The sequence below is a fragment of the Petromyzon marinus genome, chromosome 78 (genome assembly GCF_048934315.1).
Source record: "Petromyzon marinus isolate PM22_M1 ecotype Great Lakes invasive population chromosome 78, UKy_Petmar_22M1.pri1.0, whole genome shotgun sequence".
Taxonomy (NCBI): domain Eukaryota; kingdom Metazoa; phylum Chordata; class Hyperoartia; order Petromyzontiformes; family Petromyzontidae; genus Petromyzon; species Petromyzon marinus.
In genome coordinates, this window is record NC_133744.1 from 1,656,150 (window position 1) to 1,676,866 (window position 20,717).

At 54.4% G+C, this 20,717-nt stretch overlaps 1 protein-coding gene across 1 annotated transcript in view; it reads right to left on the bottom strand.

Moving 5' to 3' along the window:
- Positions 1-20,717, bottom strand: part of LOC116957598 (uncharacterized) — a gene marked incomplete at its 5' end in the record, with an annotated part of 85,501 nt that overhangs the window by 13,629 nt on the left and 51,155 nt on the right. The window contains 6 exons of the mRNA XM_076056871.1: positions 2,100-2,211; positions 3,511-3,676; positions 4,260-4,591; positions 8,997-9,205; positions 10,217-10,610; positions 18,833-18,889. Coding sequence (XP_075912986.1) covers positions 2,100-2,211; positions 3,511-3,676; positions 4,260-4,591; positions 8,997-9,205; positions 10,217-10,610; positions 18,833-18,889 — 1,270 coding nt within the window. The remainder of the gene's footprint in view (positions 1-2,099; positions 2,212-3,510; positions 3,677-4,259; positions 4,592-8,996; positions 9,206-10,216; positions 10,611-18,832; positions 18,890-20,717) is intronic.

A 20,717-nucleotide genomic window follows, 5' to 3' on the forward strand; every position in this document is an offset into this window, starting at 1 on the left:
TGAATGGTTGGGTGGGTGGGTGAATGGGTGGGTGGGTGAAGTATGGGTGGGTGAAGTGTGGGTGGGTGAAGTGTGGGTGGGTGTGTGAAGTGTGGGTGGGTGAAAAATGGGTGGGTGAAGTGTGGGTGAGTGGGTGGATGTGGGTGGGTGTGGGTGGGTGAGTGTGGGTGTGGGTGGGTGAGTGTGGGTGTGGGTGGGTGAGTGTGGGTGGGTGAGTGTGGGTGGGTGGGTGTGGGTGGGTAAGTGTGGGTGGGTGGGCGAGTGTGGGTGGGTGAGCGAGTGTGGGTGGGTGAGCGAGTGTGGGTGGGTGAGCGAGTGTGGGTGGGTGAGCGAGTGTGGGTGGGTGAGCGAGTGTGGGTGGGTGTGGGTGGGTGAGTGTGGGTGGGTGAGTGTGGGTGGGTGAGTGTGGGTGGGTGAGTGTGGGTGGGTGAGCGAGTGTGGGTGGGTGAGCGAGTGTGGGTGGGTGAGCGAGTGTGGGTGGGTGAGCGAGTGTGGGTGGGTGAGCGAGTGTGGGTGGGTGAGCGAGTGTGGGTGGGTGAGCGAGTGTGGGTGGGTGAGCGAGTGTGGGTGGGTGAGCGAGTGTGGGTGGGTGAGCGGGTGTGGGTGGGTGAGGGGGGGTGGGTGAGGGGGTGTGGGTGGGTGAGGGGGTGTGGGTGGGTGAGGGGGTGTGGGTGGGTGAGTGAGTGTGGGTGGGTGAGGGGGTGTGGGTGGATGAGAGGGTGTGGGTGGGTGAGTGAGTGTGGGTGAGTGTGGGTGAGTGAGTGTGGGTGAGCGAGTGTGGGTGAGCGAGTGTGGGTGGGTGAGTGTGGGTGAGTGTGGGTGAGCGAGTGTGAGCGAGTGTGGGTGAGGAGTGTGGGTGAGCGAGTGTGGGTGAGCGAGCGAGTGTGGGTGGGTGAGTGTGGGTGGGTGAGTGTGGGTGGGTGAGTGTGGGTGAGCGAGTGTGAGCGAGCGAGTGTGGGTGAGCGAGTGTGGGTGAGCGAGTGTGGGTGAGTGAGTGTGGGTGAGTGTGGGTGAGCGAGTGTGAGCGAGTGTGGGTGAGGAGTGTGGGTGAGCGAGTGTGGGTGAGCGAGCGAGTGTGGGTGGGTGAGTGTGGGTGGGTGAGTGTGGGTGGGTGAGTGTGGGTGAGCGAGTGTGAGCGAGCGAGTGTGGGTGAGCGAGTGTGGGTGAGCGAGTGTGGGTGAGTGAGTGTGGGTGAGTGTGGGTGAGCGAGTGTGAGCGAGTGAGTGTGGGTGAGCGAGTGTGAGCGAGCGAGTGTGGGTGAGCGAGTGTGGGTGAGCGAGTGTGGGTGGGTGAGTGAGTGTGGGTGAGCGAGTGTGAGCGAGTGAGTGTGGGTGAGGAGTGTGGGTGAGCGAGTGTGGGCGAGTGTGAGTGAGCGAGTGTGGGTGAGCGAGTGTGGGTGAGCGAGTGTGGGTGGGTGAGTGAGTGTGGGTGAGCGAGTGTGAGCGAGTGAGTGTGGGTGAGGAGTGTGGGTGAGCGAGTGTGGGCGAGTGTGAGTGAGCGAGTGTGGGTGAGGAGTGTGGGTGAGCGAGTGTGGGTGAGCGAGTGAGTGTGGGTGAGCGAGTGTGGGTGAGCGAGCGAGTGTGGGTGGGTGAGTGTGGGTGAGTGAGTGTGGGTGAGTGAGTGTGGGTGAGTGTGGGTGAGCGAGCGTGAGCGAGTGTGGGTGAGGAGTGTGGGTGAGTGAGTGTGGGTGAGGAGTGTGGGTGAGCGAGTGTGGGTGAGCGAGTGAGTGTGGGTGAGTGAGTGTGAGCGAGTGAGTGTGGGTGAGGAGTGTGGGTGAGCGAGTGTGGGCGAGTGTGAGTGAGCGAGTGTGGGTGAGCGAGTGTGGGTGAGCGAGCGAGTGTGGGTGAGCGAGTGTGGGTGAGCGAGCGTGGGTGAGCGAGTGAGTGTGGGTGAGTGAGTGTGGGTGAGTGAGTGTGGGTGAGTGAGCGAGGGTGAGGAGTGTGGGTGAGTGTGGGTGAGCGAGCGAGTGTGGGTGAGTGAGTGTGGGTGAGCGAGTGTGGGTGAGCGAGCGAGTGTGGGTGAGTGAGTGTGGGTGAGCGAGTGTGGGTGAGCGAGTGAGTGTGGGTGAGTGACCACAAAGGTGAGGAATGGCTACTCACAGCCGGTGGCGTTGGATATGTCTCTCCCAGTCAACGCTGAAGGCAAATGCCCTGCCACAGAACTCACAGGGGAATCTCCGTGAATTCACACTCCCTGCACTCCCTGCACTGTCTGCAATATGGAGGGACAGAGTGGGAGGGGGTGTTACTCACCCACTCAAAGGGTTTGGCAAAAACACGCACACACACACACACACGAGTCTCTCACACACAAATACGTGTCACTCTCCCACTCTCCCACTCACTCATCCACTCCCTCCCTCCCACACATGATGACGGTGGTGGTGGATGTTGGTGACGGTGGTGGTGGATGTTGGTGACGGTGGTGGTGGATGTTGATGACGGTGGTGGTGGATGTTGGTGGCGGTGGTGGTGGATGTTGGTGACGGTGGTGGTGGATGTTGGTGATGGTGGATGCTGGTGACGGTGGTGGTGGATGTTGGTGACGGTGGTGGTGGATGTTGGTGGCGGTGGTGGTGGATGCTGGTGACGGTGGTGGTGGATGCTGGTGACGGTGGTGGTGGATGTTGGTGACGGTGGTGGTGGATGTTGATGACGGTGGTGGTGGATGCTGGTGACGGTGGTGGTGGATGTTGGTGGCGGTGGTGGTGGATGTTGATGACGGTGGTGGTGGATGTTGGTGGCGGTGGTGGTGGATGTTGGTGACGGTGGTGGTGGATGTGGTGGTGGATGTGTTGATGATGTTGGTGTTGATGATGGTGGTGTTGATGATGGTGGATGTTGATGATGGTGGATGTTGATGATGGTGGTGTTGATGATGGTGGATGTTGATGATGGTGGTGTTGATGATGTTGGTGTTGATGATGGTGGTGTTGATGATGGTGGATGTTGATGATGGTGGATGTTGATGATGGTGGATGTTGATGATGGTGGATGTTGATGATGGTGGATGTTGATGATGGTGGATGTTGATGATGGTGGATGTTGATGATGGTGGATGTTGATGATGGTGGATGTTGATGATGGTGGATGTTGATGATGGTGGTGTTGATGATGGTGGATGTTGATGATGGTGGTGTTGATGATGGTGGATGTTGATGATGGTGGTGTTGATGATGGTGGTGTTGATGATGGTGGTGTTGATGATGGTGGTGTTGATGATGGTGGATGTTGATGATGGTGGATGTTGATGATGGTGGTGTTGATGATGGTGGATGTTGATGATGGTGGTGTTGATGATGGTGGTGTTGATGATGGTGGATGTTGATGATGGTGGATGTTGATGATGGTGGATGTTGATGATGGTGGTGTTGATGATTGTGGATGTTGATGATGGTGGTGTTGATGATGGTGGTGTTGATGATGGTGGATGTTGATGATGGTGGTGTTGATGATGGTGGATGTTGATGATGGTGGATGTTGATGATGGTGGTGTTGATGATGCCATCACCTGCCCCAGTGGAGACCTTGGATTCCTCCTCACCGGCCCAATCCTCACCCCCATCCTCACCACCCTCTTCCTCACCATCCTCCTCACCCCCATCCTCTTCCCCACCCTCACCACCCAGCGTCTCCGCAACAACCACCTCAGTCACCAACTCCATGTTCCTCTGGACCTGTCCAGGGTCAGAGCGGTCGGAGACAGGGTGGGGGGGGTGCGGTTAGCCATGCCCCTCCCCTTCCTGTCTAGTGCCCCTCCCCTTCCTGTCTAGTACCCCTCCCCTTCCTGTCTAGTGCACCTCCCCTTCCTGTCTAGTGCACCTCCCCTTCCTGTCTAGTCCCTCCCTGTCTAGTCCCCTCCCCTTCCTGTCTAGTCCCCTCCTCTTCCTGTCTAGTCCCCTCCCCTTCCTTTATAGTCCCCTCCCCTTCTTGTCTAGTGCCCCTCCCCTTCCTTTCCAGTCCCCTCCCCTTCTTGTCTAGTGCCCCTCCCCTTCCTTTCCAGTCCCCTCCCCTTCCTGTCTAGTGCCCCTCCCCTTCCTTTCCAGTCCCCTCCCCTTCCTGTCCAGTGCCCCTCCCCTTCCTTTCCAGTCCCCTTCCCCTTCTTGTCTAATCGCCTCCCCTTCCTTTCTTATGTCCCCGTGTCTCCCCGACTCAGCCATCCCATGCCCCCCCCCCCCGCCCCCCCCCGTGTGCCCCCCCCCCCATCCTTGTGTGCCCCCCCCCCCCCGTGTGCCCCCCCACCATCCCCCTGCCCCTCACCCGGTGAATGCTCCTTAGGTGGCTCTGGACGTCGGCCAGGAGCTCCGTTTCATGGGCACAGAGCCGGCACCCAAACAGCGCCCTCCCCGCGGCCTCCCCCCCGCGCATCCCCTCCTGTGGCGGGGGCGGGTTGGGGTGGTGCTGGGGGGGTGCGCCCCCCACCCGGGGCCCCCCTGCCCCGGTGCCCGCCCCGCCGTGCTTGCGTGAGGCGTGCAGCAGCAGAGTGGCACGGCTGGCGCTCGTGAAAGTGCAGCGGGCGCAGCGGAAGACTCGGCCACGGAGGTGGCGCGACAGCTTGGAGCGGCGCGTCTCTACGGGCAGCAGACGCTCATCTAGACGGGCACGGGTAGAGAGACACGGAGACACAAATGCGGGCCTGCCACGGACTCAAATATCCGGGGAAGTATTCACACCCCGTGAGTGTCTGTGTGACTGTCTGCCTGAGGGTCTGCTCGAGTCTCTGCGTGATTGTCCGCGCGAGCGTGAGTGAAAGGGGCGTAAATGGGCTGTGGGGTGTCGTCCTGGGATCCCCCCCCGGGGCCGCTACCAACGGTTGGGAGGTGGATAAAAGGGCGAACCTCTCTACAGGCTCGGCACCAGTTGAAGACAGATGCAGAAGAGCAGCTAGATAGGACCCTGAGACCCCCTAGCCCCGCTGCCCTTGTCAGGGCCGGGGACTCCGAGAGGCTCAGCGGTGAGACCCTGGGAACCCCTGGCCCCGACGTCCTTGTAAGGGCCGGGTCCGGTGGGTCAGTGGTCGGAACTCGCACCCTGGCTAGGGCGAGTTAGAACAGCCTCCCCCTAGGCACCCATAGCCGGAGGACCCTGAGTGTAGCCCTGTGTTAGGGCACGTTAGCCCGGAGGCAGTACCTCCCCAGACCGTAGCTGTAGGAGCACCCTGAGTGTGTCCTGTGTTAGGGCACGTTAGCCCGGAGGCAGTACCTCCCTAGACAGTGGTGTAGGGGGACCCTGAGAGTAGTCCTGTGTTAGGGCACGTTAGCCCGGAGGCAGTACCTCCCTAGACAGTGGTGTAGGGGGACCCTGAGTGTAGTCCTGTGTTAGGGCACGTTAGCCCGGAGGCAGTACCTCCCCAGACAGTGGCTGTAGGAGGACAGTAACCCTGTAGGAGGACCGTAACCCTGAGTGTTCTGGGACTGTACTGCCGAGCGAGGTGTTTCAATAAATAGTCTTGCCTCCAAGAACCGTCTCCGACGTCTTCCGAATCCACAACACTACATGTGTGTGAATGTCTGTGGGTGTGAGTGTCTCCCCACCTCCGTGCAGGATGTGTGTCTGTGTGAGTGTCTGCGTGTGTGTATGTATGAATGACTGTGTGTGTGTATCTCTGTGAGTGTCTCCCCACCTCTGTGCAGGATGTGTGTCTGTGTGAGTGTCTGCGTGTGTGTATGTATGAATGACTGTGTGTGTGTATCTGTGTGAGTGTCTCCCCACCTCCGTGCAGGATGTGTGTCTGTGCGAGTGTCTGCGCGTGTGTATGTATGAATGACTGTGTGTGCATCTGTGTGTCTCCCCACCTCTGTGGCAAACACAACTCCCTCCCTCTTTGATGGTGCCGGAGGGTAATGCTGTGGTGGATGTGAGCAATGACATGGAGGGAAAGCCAATTCCAAAATCAGCTATTCCCCCTCATGGCGCTTGCAGCCACGGCAGCGGCCAAATGGGGGCTCTGGATGGTTACGAGGGGCTGATAACCCCTCCACCTTAAATTCAACTACCACTAAACTACATGAAAAATATAGATGAAAGCTTATGCTGGAGGTCCTGGGGGGACAGGCGTTAAAAACATCTACTGGCTAAACCCATTTGGCGGAGCCAGGAAACTGAATCCTTACCCTCAGGGTTCCTCCATAAACATCAAAAAGCCACATCGAATGGCCATGTGGAATGTTGGAATGCTCACTGCGGAGAAGAGGCTGCTACTCCTCTGCTGGGAGCTGGAACGGTATTACCTGGATCTCTGCGGTATTCAGGTCCAGTGGACTGCCTCTAGCTCCAGTCACCATTAGGGGTGGGCAGTCCTCTAGTCGGGGACAGGAGACTGCCAAACAAGAGGTAGTGGCTCTTATTCTGAACAAAAGAATGATGGGGACGTGGGAACATGGCGGTGAGGTGTGGGAAGCTGTAAGCCCCATGCTAATGTGGGTTCCCCTTCCCATTAACAAGAGGCGAAAAGTGGTGGTCGTGGTTACTTATGCCCCTACCGAAGATGAACATCAGTAAAGGGATGCAGGCAAGGCTGATGAGTCAGATGTCTTTTATGACCTCCTAAAGTGACTCTTCGGGAGAGAGTCACCCTGTTGAGTGACTTTAATGCCCGAGTGGGTCAGGATGCTGGCACCTTAGCTGGAGTGATTGGAAGGCATGGGCCAGATCAGCTCAATAACAAAAGTAGGAAACTGTTAGACTTCTGTGTAGTCCATAGACTGATAATTACCACAACGCTGCTCCGACATCGGCGCATCCACACAACATCATGGATGCACGCTGGGTCCAAGCAAGAATATCTGCTGGACTAAAAAGTGACGAAACAGCGGATGCGGGCCCCATGTTCTTGAAACCAGGACCTACTGTGGAGCTAATCTACCCACTGACCATCGGCATGTCATCCGTAAAATGCGCCAGCCATTCTTCCACTCCGGTGTTGGGTGTATATCTAAGACCCAATTCAAACCCATAGTGGCCTGGTCTCAGATAATCAAAGTTGCAAGCAAGAATTTCATCATTGCTGGCAGCTGGGGTTGGCATTGTCCACCCCACCTCGTGATGCCGAGAGGAAATGGGCCAGTTTTAGGAGGTTCGGAGAGCCATGCGGTACTGCAAGGATCGGTGGTGGTCGCAAGTTGCTGAGGAGATGGGGTCTGCCTCAGTGGCCCGTGATCACAAATCACTATAAAAAAAGTAACTTTCAGCACATCTATCACCATGATTAGGGGGAAGAAAGGCGATCCGATATCTTACCCCCAGGAAGAGGATTGTCGATATGCTGAGAATTTCTGAGGTCTTAAGGGAGGGGAAATCCCTCAGCCTGGAAAATGTGGAAAAGTGTGGATGACCCTGCTGAGGCTGCAGTGCCTCAAATATTGGAAGAAGTTGTCATCCCCTGTAAGTGGCTGGCTGTGGTGACATTAGTTGAGGAAGTATAGAAAGTAACCTAGAATCTGAGACCAGAAAAAGTGCCGAGCAGATATGATATCCCAAGTGAAATGTTGAGGGAGGGTAGTGTTTGTCTTCACACTGCCCCACATGACATTATTACAACTGTCTGGTCCACAGGAAGGGTTCCACAGGATTGGAAGGATGCCCATGTGGTCCCCCCTCTTTAAGAAGGGGGACCACACAGACTGTAACAACTACAGGTGCATATTCCTCCTCAGTGTGCCGGGAAAGGTCCTGGCAAGGTTTATTCCACATTGCCTTGCCAGGCACGCCAAGGAGAGGCTTGCGGAGCATCAATGTGCCATATTCTCTGTCCATCTGCTACAACAGAGTGTAGGGAATTCAAACAAAACCTACATCTCTGCTTTATTGTCCTGGTCGAGGCCTATGATACCAACAGTAGGCTTGGGCTCTTTGGGTTGTTCTTAGTGCTTTCCGAGTCCCCAACTCTCTGCTCACAATCGTTAAGGTCATTCATGATGATAGGCAGGCCCGGGTAAAACATTGCCAGGAGTCGGAGTCATTCCCTGTTCACCTTGGGGTGGGACAGGGATGTCTTCTGGTGTGCCACTAAGAGGTGGCGCCTTACCATCAGCCCCACCAAAACTAAGCACCTGCCTGGGTATTTTGTGCCATCAAACACGCAACACCCCCCTCAACTCCCAATTGGTGATGGGGCATTTGTGGAGAGAGTGGAGAGTTTTCCATACCTGGGCGGTGTGCTTATGACCAGCTCCGGTTTGATAGCAGAGGTCTCACTCCGAATCAGTCAAGCTACCTGGTCTGACGCCCCACACGCAACTTCGGGTCTTCTCGGCCATGGTCATTCCCTCCCTTCTCTATGCTTGCGAAACAAGGACCCCCCCCCCCCTAATGGATAATCTTTAGTGGTTAGAAACATTTAGGTTGGCCTGCCTATGATCCATCCTGGGTTCAACCAGGCTGGATTGTGTGAGCTCACAAATCCTTAAAAGATCTGGACAAAGTCCCATCGGTGAGCCACTCCGGCAGGCAAGGATGCATTGACTGGACCATGTAGCCCACATGCCCAGCCACACCACATGCCTAAACAGCTTTTGTTCGGTTAGATATAGGGGGTTAAATGGGCCCGGCACGGGCTAGAGAAGAGATGGAGTCATGTGGTACAGGAGGACGTGGAGCTAAGTGGACTTGCCGATGACTGGTACCAGCGGTGTCAAGATCGGCCTCTGTGGAGGAGGCTCGTGAAGGACGCTACTGGGCAGTTGGAGGCAGTCGCCCTCCAACAACAACGGAAGGCACAGGAGCGACACTCACAACAACGAGCGGAGCAAGTTTGCACAGTAGGGGGCACAGGTGGTGCATCGGCCAGTCATCTCAGTCAGTCAGGCAACCCATGGCACCTGGGTCTGCTCCGTGACCCCCTGCCAGCGGGCGTTCGACACTTCACGTGGCCTCAACGTGCACATAGCTTGGCACAAAGCACCATGGGGTGATGTCACCGCCACTTAGTGGCAAATGTCGGTTGTTCTTGTTGTGCGTCTACGTGTGAATGTGTCTACGTGTTGAGTGTCTACGTACCTCCGTGCAGTATGATGTGAGTGATCATGGTTGCCTTGTCCAGGCTGCTGTAGAGGCAGAAGGGGCACTGCAGCTCCGCCCGCGGGGGGTAGCCCCCACCGCCTCCTCCCCCCACCACCCCGGCCGGGCCCACGCCACCGGAGAGGGGCGCCCCGCCAGAGAGCCCCGCCCCTCCGTGCTGCCCACGGACGTGGGACTCCAGCACCTCCCTGTGGTGAGAGGGGCGGTGGGAGAGCACGGTGGGGGTGGTAAACTCTTAGTGACTCACCTACACACTCACCTACACACTCACCTACACACTCATCTACACACTCACCTACCCACCTACCCACCTACACACTCACCTACACACTCACCTACTCACCTACCCACCTACCCACTCACCTACACACTCACCTACACACTCACCTACACACTCACCTACCCACCTACCCACCTACACACTCACCTACACACTCACCTACTCACCTACCCACCTACCCACCTACCCACCTACCCACCTACCCACTCACCTACACACTCACCTACACACTCACCTACACACTCACCTACACACTCACCTACCCACCTACCCACCTACACACTCACCTACACACTCACCTACACACTTACCTACTCACCTACCCACCTACACACTCACCTACACACTCACCTACACACTCACCTACACACTCACCTACACACTCATCTACACACTTACCTACCCACCTACCCACCTACACACTCACCTACCCACCTACACACTCACCTACACACTCACCTACACACTCACCTACACACTCATCTACACACTCATCTACACACTTACCCACCTACTCACTCACTCATCTAGCTACTCACCCACTCACCTACCCACCCCCCCCCCAACTCATTAAAGCACCTAAATGCCTAGCAAGCTACCCACCCACAAACTCATTCGCGAATGCTACCCAATCTTCAATCCACTCTCACCTGCTAACTCACCCACTTGTCTACCCACCCACTCATTCACTAACACACCCATTCACCCACTGGCGCACCCACCCATCCACCCACGCACTAATTTACTCACTCACCCACCCACTCATTCACTTGCCCACTCACCCACCCAACTCACCCCACTCACCCACCCACCCACTCACCCCACTCACCCACCCAATCACTCACTCACCCCACTCACCCCACTCACCCAACTCACCCCACTCACCCCCACTCACCCCCACTCACCCCCACTCACTCACCTGCTGCCGCTGTAGAAGGTGCAGAGGGTACAGCAGCGGAGACGTTTCCCGTTGTGCCGGTCCCGGTAGTGCCTCTTGAGGCTCTGGACGTGGGAGCTCACAAAGGAGCAGAGCTCGCAGGGGAGAGCCGCTGACTTGTTGAGCGACTTGGTGGGCGACTGCGACGGTGGTGAGGTGTTGTGGTGGGGGCTCTGATTGTGGTTGAGGTGGTTGCTTTGGTTGCTGTGGTTGTTGTGGTTGTTGGGATCTGTGGAATTAGCGGCGGTGGTGGACGTGGAGGAGGAGGAAGAGGTGGTGGTGGTGGTGGTGGAGGTGAACGTTGAAGCCATCGCCATCCTGTTGTGGAACTGCATGATCTGAGCCTCGATGTACTTGGGTTCTTGGTACCCATCGGCTAGGGGAGGTGAGCAGAAAGGTGAGAGGGAGAGAGGGTCACTCACCTCCTGACCTACTCTCCCACTCACCCATCCACTCACCAATCCCCTCACCCGTCCACTCACCCATCCACTCACCTGCCCAATCACCTAGTCACCCAATCACCTCCTCACCCACCCACTCACTCACCCACCCGCCCAGTCACCCACCCAGTCACTCACCCACCCACTCACCGACCCACCCACCCACTCACTTGCACACTCGCCCACTAATCCATCCACTCACTCACCCACCGACCCACTTAATCACTCATCCAGAAATAGACACGGGGAGGTGAGAGACACAGAGGGAGAGAATCACTCATAGAGAGAGACACAAATAATTAATTAAACAGACACCTACACAGAGAGAGACAAACAGAGATCCATAAGAGAGGTTTTAGGGTTATATCGTTTAAATATAAATGCTGTGTCGTTAAACCTGCCACCACCCAACACTGCCAATCAGGAAGATTTGTGTCATGTAAACATGTGCTAATTCGTTATTAGTACAGCACTAACCAGTTGTTGTGTTTGAGAGTAAACCCACTACTACATTTACAATTATAGTGTAGCGTGTAGTGTATCGTGTTGTGGGAGTGTAGCAAGGATGTAATTATAATATAAATTGGAGGGGGAGGATGTAAACATCCCCCCCAATATTCAAATATGCTTAAAATGCCCCCCCTCCCCAATATATTGCTTATAAAATTGATTTCTGTATATATGATTGTGGTTATGGTTGTACTTTATTAATCCCTAATCTCTGCCATTACATACAATGAAACAGGAAAAGGTAAGAAAGAAAAAACAGAGCAATGTAATACAATACACTATTAGATATTATTGTACAAAATAAATAAAAAGTACATCCAATGTGTTAGTGAATTTTTTAAATATTTTCAGCAGGAAATGGCAGGAAATGAGTTTTCAAATTTAGATTTTTTTTCTGGGGGGGGGGACCCCTGGAAAATTTAGTCCCCCGCAATGTTGACTCCATGGCTACGGACCTTGGAGTGGGTTATCATGTTGTGTAGAGTGTAGTGTATAGTAGCCGAGTGTATAGTGTAGTATATAGTGTAGTGTATGGTGGTGTAGTGTATGGTGTCATGTATAGTAGTGTCGTGTATAGGAGTGTAGTGTATCGTGTATAGTAGTCTTGTGTATAGTCGTCTAGTATATAGTGTAGTGTATAGTGTAGTATAATAATACAGCACTAAACCGGTTGTTGTGTATTACAGAATAAAGCCACTACCACATTTACAATTTGAGTAGCCGGTGACATTTCGCCAGTGACTACAACAACAACCACAACAAGCCACGGAGATGCGGAGAAATCCTCCTCCTCCTCCTCCTGTTTCCGTCTCAAATTAGACGCGGGGCCGGGGTGAATGTGACGTCATCAACTCGTGAGCCAATCAGGTGCTAAGGCAAGAGGGGGGTGGTTAATGTCGTAGACATGTAACTTACAATGACATCACATTTATCCCAGCCCCGTGTCTATTTAAGACCGAAACAGGAGGAGGAGGAGGATTTCTCCACAACCCCATGGCTGTCGCCCGGTGATGCTGATTGCTGTTGTTGTAGTTCACGGCGAAACGTCACCAGCTACTGGACTTATAGATGTACTAGCGAGTTTACTCTCCAACACACAGCAAGCGGTTAGTGCTGCTCTATTAACTAATTGGCCACGTTTTGTTTACAGTGAGGGAAAAAAGTATTTGATGCCCTGCTGATTTTGTACGTTTGCCCACTGACAAAGAAATTATCAGTCTATAATTTTAATGGTAGGTTTAGTTGAACAGTGAGAGACAGAATAACAACAAAAAAATCCGGAAAAACGCATGTCAAAAATGTTATAAATTGATTTGAATTTTAATGAGGGAAATAAGTATTTGACCCCCTCTCAATCAGAAAGATTTCTGGCTCCCAGGTGTCTTTTATACAGGTAACGAGCTGAGATTAGGAGCACACTCTTAAAGGGAGTGCTCCTAATCTCAGCTTGTTACCCGTCTCTCACTGTTCAAATAAACCTACCATTAAAATTATAGACTGATCATTTCTTTGTCAGTGGGCAAACGTACACAATCAGCAGGGGATCAAATACTTTTTTCCCTCACTGTACGTGACAAACCCGTTACTGATTGGCTGTGTTGGGTGGTGGTGGATTTAACGACACGGCATTTATATTTAGGTGATGTAACGCAAAAACCTCTATCATGGAAAATATTGGTGACGAAAGGCTCCTCTCCTATTACGTGTTAAACTGACAAACACAGACAACCATCTAGACACCTCTATCACTCTCCGTGTCTCTCTCACTCTCCGTGTCTCTCACTCTCTCTCTCACTCTCTGTGTCTCTCTCACTCTCCGTGTCTCTCACTCTCTCTCTCACTCTCTGTGTCTCTCTCACTCTCCGTGTCTCTCACTCTCCATCTCTCTCCGTGTCTCTCTCACTCTCTTTCACTCTCCGTGTCTCTCTCACTCTCCGTGTCTCTCTCCATCTCTCTCCGTGTCTCAGTGTCTCTCACTCTCTCTCACTCTCCGTGTCTCTCACTCTCCATCTCTCTCTGTGTCTCTCTCACTCTCTTTCACTCTCCGTGTCTCTCTCACTCTCCGTGTCTCTCTCCATCTCTCTCCATGTCTCCGTGTCTCTCACTCCCCGTATCTCTCTCACTCTCCGTGTCTCTCACTCTCCCTGTGTCTCTCACTCTCCCTGTGTCTCTCACTCTCCGTGTCTCTCTCACTCTCCGTGTCTCTCTCTCTCCCCGTGTCTCTCTCTCCCCGTGTCTCTCACTCTCCGTGTCTCTCACTCTCCCTGTGTCTCTCACTCTCCCTGTGTCTCTCACTCTCCCTGTGTCTCTCACTCTCCGTGTCTCTCACTCTCCGTGTCTCTCACTCTCCGTGTCTCTCTCTCTCCCTGTGTCTCTCATTCTCCCTCTCCCTGTGTCTCTAACTCTCCCTGTGTCTCTCTGACTCTCCCTGTGTGTCTCTCACTCTCCCTGTGTCTCTCACTCTCCCTGTGTCTCTCACTCTCCCTGTGTCTCTCACTCTCCCTGTGTCTCTCACTCTCCGTGTCTCTCACTCTCCCTGTGTCTCTCTGACTCTCCCTGTGTCTCTCTGACTCTCCCTGTGTCTCTTACTCTCCGTGTCTCTCTCACTCTCCGTGTGTCTCTCACTCTCCCCGTGTCTTTCACTCTCCCTGTGTCTCTGACTCTCCCTGTGTCTCTCTCACTCTCCGTGTCTCTGACTCTCCCTGTGTCTCTCATTCTCCGTGTCTCTCATTCTCCGTGTCTCTCACTCTCCGTGTCTCTCACTCTCCGTGTCTCTCTCACTCTCCGTGTCTCTCACTCTCCGTGTCTCTCTCACTCTCCGTGTGTCTCTCACTCCCCGTGTCTCTCACTCTCCGCGTCTCTCAATTTCCCTGTGTCTCTCACTCTCCCTGTCTCTCTGACTCTCCCTGTGTCTCTGACTCTCCGTGTGCCTCTCACTCTCCCTGTGTCTCTCACTCTCCCTGTGTCTCTCACTCTCCCTGTGTCTCTCACTCTCCGTGTCTCTCACTCTCCGTGTCTCTCTCTCTCCCTGTGTCTCTCATTCTCCCTCTCCCTGTGTCTCTAACTCTCCCTGTGTCTCTCTGACTCTCCCTGTGTGTCTCTCACTCTCCCTGTGTCTCTCACTCTCCCTGTGTCTCTCACTCTCCCTGTGTCTCTCACTCTCCGTGTCTCTCTCACTCTCCGTGTCTCTCTCACTCTCCCTGTATCTCTCACTCTCCCTGTATCTCTCACTCTCCGTGTCTCTCTCACTCTCCGTGTCTCTCTCACTCTCCCTGTATCTCTCACTCTCCCTGTATCTCTCACTCTCCCTGTATCTCTCACTCTCCCTGTATCTCTCACTCTCCCTGTATCTCTCACTCTCCCTGTGTCTCTCACTCTCCCTGTGTCTCTCACTCTCCCTGTGTCTCTCACTCTCCGTGTCTCTCACTCTCCCTGTGTCTCTCACTCTCCCTGTGTCTCTCTGACTCTCCCTGTGTCTCTCACTCTCCGTGTCTCTCACTCTCCGTGTCTCTCACTCTCCCTGTGTCTCTCACTCTCCCTGTGTCTCTCACTCTCCCTGTGTCTCTCACTCTCCGTGTCTCTCACTCTCCGTGTCTCTCACTCTCCCTGTGTCTCTCACTCTCCCTGTGTCTCTCACTCTCCCTGTGTCTCTCACTCTCCGTGTCTCTCACTCTCCCTGTGGCTCTCTGACTCTCCCTGTGTCTCTCTGACTCTCCCTGTGTCTCTCTGACTCTCCCTGTGTCTCTTACTCTCCGTGTCTCTCTCACTCTCCGTGTGTCTCTCACTCTCCCCGTGTCTTTCACTCTCCCAGTGTCTCTGACTCTCCCTGTGTCTCTCTCACTCTCCGTGTCTCTGACTCTCCCTGTCTCTCACTCTCCGTGTCTCTCACTCTCCGTGTCTCTCACTCTCCGTGTCTCTCACTCTCCGTGTCTCTCACTCTCCCCGTGTCTCTCTCACTCTCCGTGTCTCTCACTCTCCCTGTGTCTCTCACTCTCCCTGTGTCTCTCACTCTCCGTGTCTCTCTCACTCTCCCTGTGTCTCTCACTCTCCCTGTGTCTCTCACTCTCCGTGTCTCTCTCTCTCCGTGTCTCTCTCACTCTCCCTGTGTATCTCACTCTCCCTGTGTATCTCACTCTCCCTGTGTCTCTCACTCTCCGTGTCTCTCACTCTCCATGTCTCTCTCACTCTCCCCGTCTCTCTCACTCTCCGTGTCTCTCTCACTCTCCGTGTCTCTCTCACTCTCCCCGTGTCTCTCTCACTCTCCCCGTGTCTCTCTCACTCTCCCTGTCTCTCACTCTCCGTGTCTCTCACTCTCCCTGTGTCTCTCACTCTCCCTGTGTCTCTCACTCTCCCTGTCTCTCACTCTCCCTGTGTCTCTCACTCTCTGTGTCTCTCACTCTCTGTGTCTCTCACTCTCCGTGTCTCTCACTCTCCCTGTGTCTCTCACTCTCCCTGTGTCTCTCACTCTCCCTGTGTCTCTCACTCTCCGTGTCTCTCACTCTCCCTGTGTCTCTCTGACTCTCCCTGTGTCTCTCTCACTCTCCGTGTGTCTCTCACTCCCCGTGTCTCTCACTCTCCGTGTCTCTCACTCTCCCTGTGTCTCTCACTCTCCCTGCGTCTCTCACTCTCCCTGTCCCTCTCACTCTCCGTGTCTCTCACTCTCCCTGTGTCTCTCACTCTGCGTGTGTCTCTCACTCCCCATGTCTCTCACTCTCCGTGTCTCTCTCACTCCCCCTGTGTCTCTCACTCTCCCTGTGTCTCTCTCACTCTCCCTGTGTCTCTCACTCTCCGTGTGTCTCTCACTCTCCCTGTGTCTCTCACTCTCCCTGTGTCTCTCACTCTCCGTGGCTCTCTCACTCTCCCTGTCTCTCTCACTCTCCGTGTCTCTCTCACTCTCCCTGTCTCTCTCACTCTCCGTGTGTCTCTCACTCTCCGTGGCTCTCTCACTCTCCCTGTCTCTCTCACTCTCCCTGTGTCTCTCTCACTCTCCCTGTCTCTCTCACTCTCCGTGTCTCTCACTCTCCCTGTGTCTCTCACTCTCCCTGTGTCTCTCACTCTCCCCGTCTCTCTCACTCTCCCTGTCTCTCTCACTCTCCCTGTCTCTCACTCTCCCTGTCTCTCTACCCATGTCTCTCTCCGTGTATCTCTTACTCTTCGTGTCTCTCCCCGTGTCTCTCTCCCCTTGTCTCTCTCCCCGTGTATCTCTCTCCCCGTGTCTCTCTCTCCCCGTGTCTCTCTCCCCATGTCTCTCTCTCCCCGAGTCTCTCTCCCTGTGTCTCTCACTCTCCCTGTGTCTCTCACTCTCCGTGTCTATCACTCTCCCTGTGTCTCTCTGACTCTCCCTGTGTCTCTCTGACTCTCCCTGTGTCTCTTACTCTCCGTGTCTCTCTCACTCTCCGTGTGTCTCTCACTCTCCCCGTGTCTTTCACTCTCCCTGTGTCTCTGACTCTCCCTGTGTCTCTCTCACTCTCCCTGTGTCTCTGACTCTCCCTGTGTCACTCATTCTCCGTGTCTCTCACTCTCCGTGTCTCTCACTCTCCGTGTCTCTCACTCTCCGTCTCTCTCACTCTCCGTGTCTCTCACTCTCCGTGTCTCTCACTCTCCGTGTCTCTCTCACTCTCCGTGTGTCTCTCACTCCCCGTGTCTCTCACTCTCCGCGTCTCTCACTCTCCCTGTGTCTCTCACTCTCCCTGTCTCTCTGACTCTCCCTGTGTCTCTGACTCTCCGTGTGTCTCTCACTCCCCGCGTCTCTCACTCTCCGCGTCTCTCACTCTCCCTGCGTCTCTCACTCTCCCTGTATCTCTCACTCTCCCTGTATCTCTCACTCTCCCTGTGTCTCTCACTCTCCCTGTGTCTCTCACTCTCCCTGTGTCTCTCACTCTCTGTGTCTCTCACTCTCCCTGTGTCTCTCACTCTCCCTGTGTCTCTCACTCTCCCTGTGTCTCTCACTCTCCGTGTCTCTCACTCTCCCTGCGTCTCTCTGACTCTCCCTGTGTCTCTCTGACTCTCCCTGTGTCTCTTACTCTCCGTGTCTCTCTCACTCTCCGTGTGTCTCTCACTCTCCCCGTGTCTTTCACTCTCCCTGTGTCTCTCTCACTCTCCGTGTCTCTGACTCTCCCTGTGTCTCTCATTCTCCGTGTCTCTCACTCTCCGTGTCTCTCACTCTCCGTGTCTCTCACTCTCCGTGTCTCTCACTCTCCGTGTCTCTCACTCTCCGTGTCTCTCACTCTCCGTGTCTCTCTCACTCTCCGTGTCTCTCTCACTCTCCGTGTCTCTCTCACTCTCCGTGTCTCTCTCACTCTCCGTGTCTCTCTCACTCTCCGTGTGTCTCTCACTCCCCGTGTCTCTCACTCTCCGTGTCTCTCACTCTCCGTGTCTCTCACTCTCCGTGTCTCTCACTCTCCGTGTCTCTCTCACTCTCCGTGTCTCTCTCACTCTCCGTGTCTCTCTCACTCTCCGTGTCTCTCTCACTCTCCGTGTCTCTCTCACTCTCCGTGTGTCTCTCACTCCCCGTGTCTCTCACTCTCCGCGTCTCTCACTCTCCCTGTGTCTCTCACTCTCCCTGTCTCTCTGACTCTCCCTATGTCTCTGACTCTCCGTGTGTCTCTCACTCCCCGCGTCTCTCACTCTCCGTGTCTCTCACTCTCCGTGTCTCTCACTCTCCCTGTCTCTCACTCTCCGTGTCTCTCTGACTCTCCCTGTGTCTCTCACTCTCCGTGTCTCTCTCACTCTCCCTGTGTCTCTCACTCTCCCTGTGTCTCTCACTCTCCGTGTCTCTCTCTCTCCGTGTCTCTCTCACTCTCCCTGTGTCTCTCACTCTCCCTGTGTATCTCACTCTCCCTGTGTATCTCACTCTCCCTGTGTCTCTCACTCTCCGTGTCTCTCACTCTCCATGTCTCTCTCACTCTCCCCGTCTCTCTCACTCTCCGTGTCTCTCTCACTCTCCGTGTCTCTCTCACTCTCCCCGTGTCTCTCTCACTCTCCCCGTGTCTCTCTCACTCTCCCTGTCTCTCACTCTCCGTGTCTCTCACTCTCCCTGTGTCTCTCACTCTCCCTGTGTCTCTCACTCTCCCTGTCTCTCACTCTCCGTGTCTCTCACTCTCCGTGTCTCTCACTCTCCGTGTCTCTCACTCTCCGTGTCTCTCTGACTCTCCCTGTGTCTCTCACTCTCCATGTCTCTCTCACTCTCCGTGTCTCTCTCACTCTCCCCGTGTCTCTCACTCTCCGTGTCTCTCTCACTCTCCCCGTATCTCTCACTCTCCCTGTGTCTCTCACTCTCCCTGTCTCTCACTCTCCCTGTGTCTCTCTGACTCTCCCTGTGTCTCTCACTCTCCGTGTCTCTCTCACTCTCCGTGTCGCTCTCACTCTCCCCGTGTCTCTCACTCTCCGTGTCTCTAACTCTCCCTGTCTCTCTACCCATGTCTCTCTCCGTGTATCTCTTACTCTTCGTGTCTCTCTCCCCGTGTCTCTCTCCCCGTGTCTCTCTCTCCCCGTGTCTCTCTCTCCCCGTGTCTCTCTCTCCCCGTGTCTCTCTCTCCCCGTGTCTCTCTCTCCCCGTGTCTCTCTCTCCCCGTGTCCATCTCCCCGTGTCTCTCTCCCCATGTCTCTCTCTCCCCCAGTCTCTCTCTCCGTGTCTCTCTCTCCGTACCTGCAGGAGTCGTGATGGAGACTTCTCTTCTCAGCTGTGATGGTGCTGAGGATACATCTGCATCAACATCACCACCATCAACATCACCGTCAACATCACCGTCAACATCAAGAATGCATTACCACCACTAACATCACCATCATCCTCACAACCATCATCAACATCACAACCTTCATCATCATCACAACCGCCATCAACATAACCACCACAAACATCATCACCATCAACATCACAACCATCAACACCATCAACATCATTACCACCATTCACTCACCACCACCATCACTCACCACCTATATCAACATCACCTCCACCAAACACGATGGTTGTGGTGGTGGTTGGTAGTGGTGGTGGTTAGTGTGGTGGTGGTTAGTGTGGTGGTGGTTAGTGTGGTGGTGGTTAGTGTCGTGGTTAGTGTAGTGGTTGTTGTCGTTAGTGAGGTGGTTGTTGTGGTTAGTGTAGTGGTGTGGTGGTGGTTAGTGTAGTGGTGAGTGTGGTGGTGGTTAGTGTAGTGGTTAGTGTAGTGGTTGTTGTCGTTAGTGAGGTGGTTAGTGAGGTGGTTGTTGTGGTGGTTGTTGTGGTGGTTGTTCTGGTTAGTGTCGTGGTTAGTGTAGTGGTTGTTGTCGTTAGTGAGGTGGTTGTTGTGGTTAGTGTAGTGGTGAGTGTGGTGGTGGTTAGTGTAGTGGTGAGTGTGGTGGTTGTTGTGGTGAGTGTGGTGGTTTTTGTGGTTGGTGAGGTAGTTGTTGTGGTGGTTGTTGTGGTTAGTGTCGTGGTTAGTGTAGTGGTTGTTGTCGTTAGTGAGGTGGTTGTTGAGGTTAGTGCAGTGGTGAGTGTGGTGATGGTTAGTGTAGTGGTGAGTGTGGTGGTGGTTAGTGTAGTGGTTAGAGTGGTGGTTGTTGTGGTTGGTGAGGTGGTTGGTGAGGTGGTTGGTGAGGTGGTTGTTGTGGTTAGTGTCGTGGTTAGTGTAGTGGTTGTTGTCGTTAGTGAGGTGGTTGTTGTGGTTAGTGTAGTGGTGAGTGTGGTGGTGGTTAGTGTAGTGGTGAGTGTGGTGGTTGTTGTGGTTGGCGAGGTGGTTGGTGAGGTGGTTGTTGTGGTGGTTGTTGTGTACTCTTTGGTTCTTTCGGTAAAGTCACGTAGGTAGGAAAATTTAATTAAAGAAAAAAATATTATTTCACGACGTTTCGATGGCAACACAACCAGCGGTCGTCCTCGGGCGGAAAAAAAATAATCCAGCAGTGGAACTGCTGAGCCAGCGAGAGAGCTGTTACAACAACAAGGAGGTTATTTACGTGGCCATGGGCAAGTAGGCAGGGTCTGAGCTGGAAAGGAATTCCATCCCCGGACGCTAGCACGTCCAGTTGTGTTAGTGGGGGAGATTGGGGAGAGAGAGATTAGCATGAAATGAGCTTCCGTCGCCACATAAGAGAGTACCGTCCCCGCATATGCGCACAACAGCAGTGTTAATAATGGGAGAGTAGCACTATGTTGATGGGAGAGATTGAGCAGGGAGATGAAGGGGGATTAGCAAGCTAATGTCATGTCCGCGTGTAACACAAGCTGCGGCGGCGCTGCTAACCGCGCTGCGGGAGGCAGGCGCGTCCACGCAGGAGACCCACGGCAACGGTGGTCGCGCCAGTGAGACACACGGCCCATCACACAGCCAGAACCATCGACACATCGAGGCTAAGGGAGCAGAGGTGGCCATGTTAGTGAGACCCCAGTCCCGGTAATGCAGAGGCACCCAACGGGGCAATGCAACTCAAAGAGATTCGGAGATAAGAATGGAAGCACCGCAGCAAGTTCCGACTTTGCTTGGTTTATAACGTCCTTCCAATGATTGCTCAGCTTGTGCCCATCTTCTCTGTTGAAATTGTTGTGTCTGTGT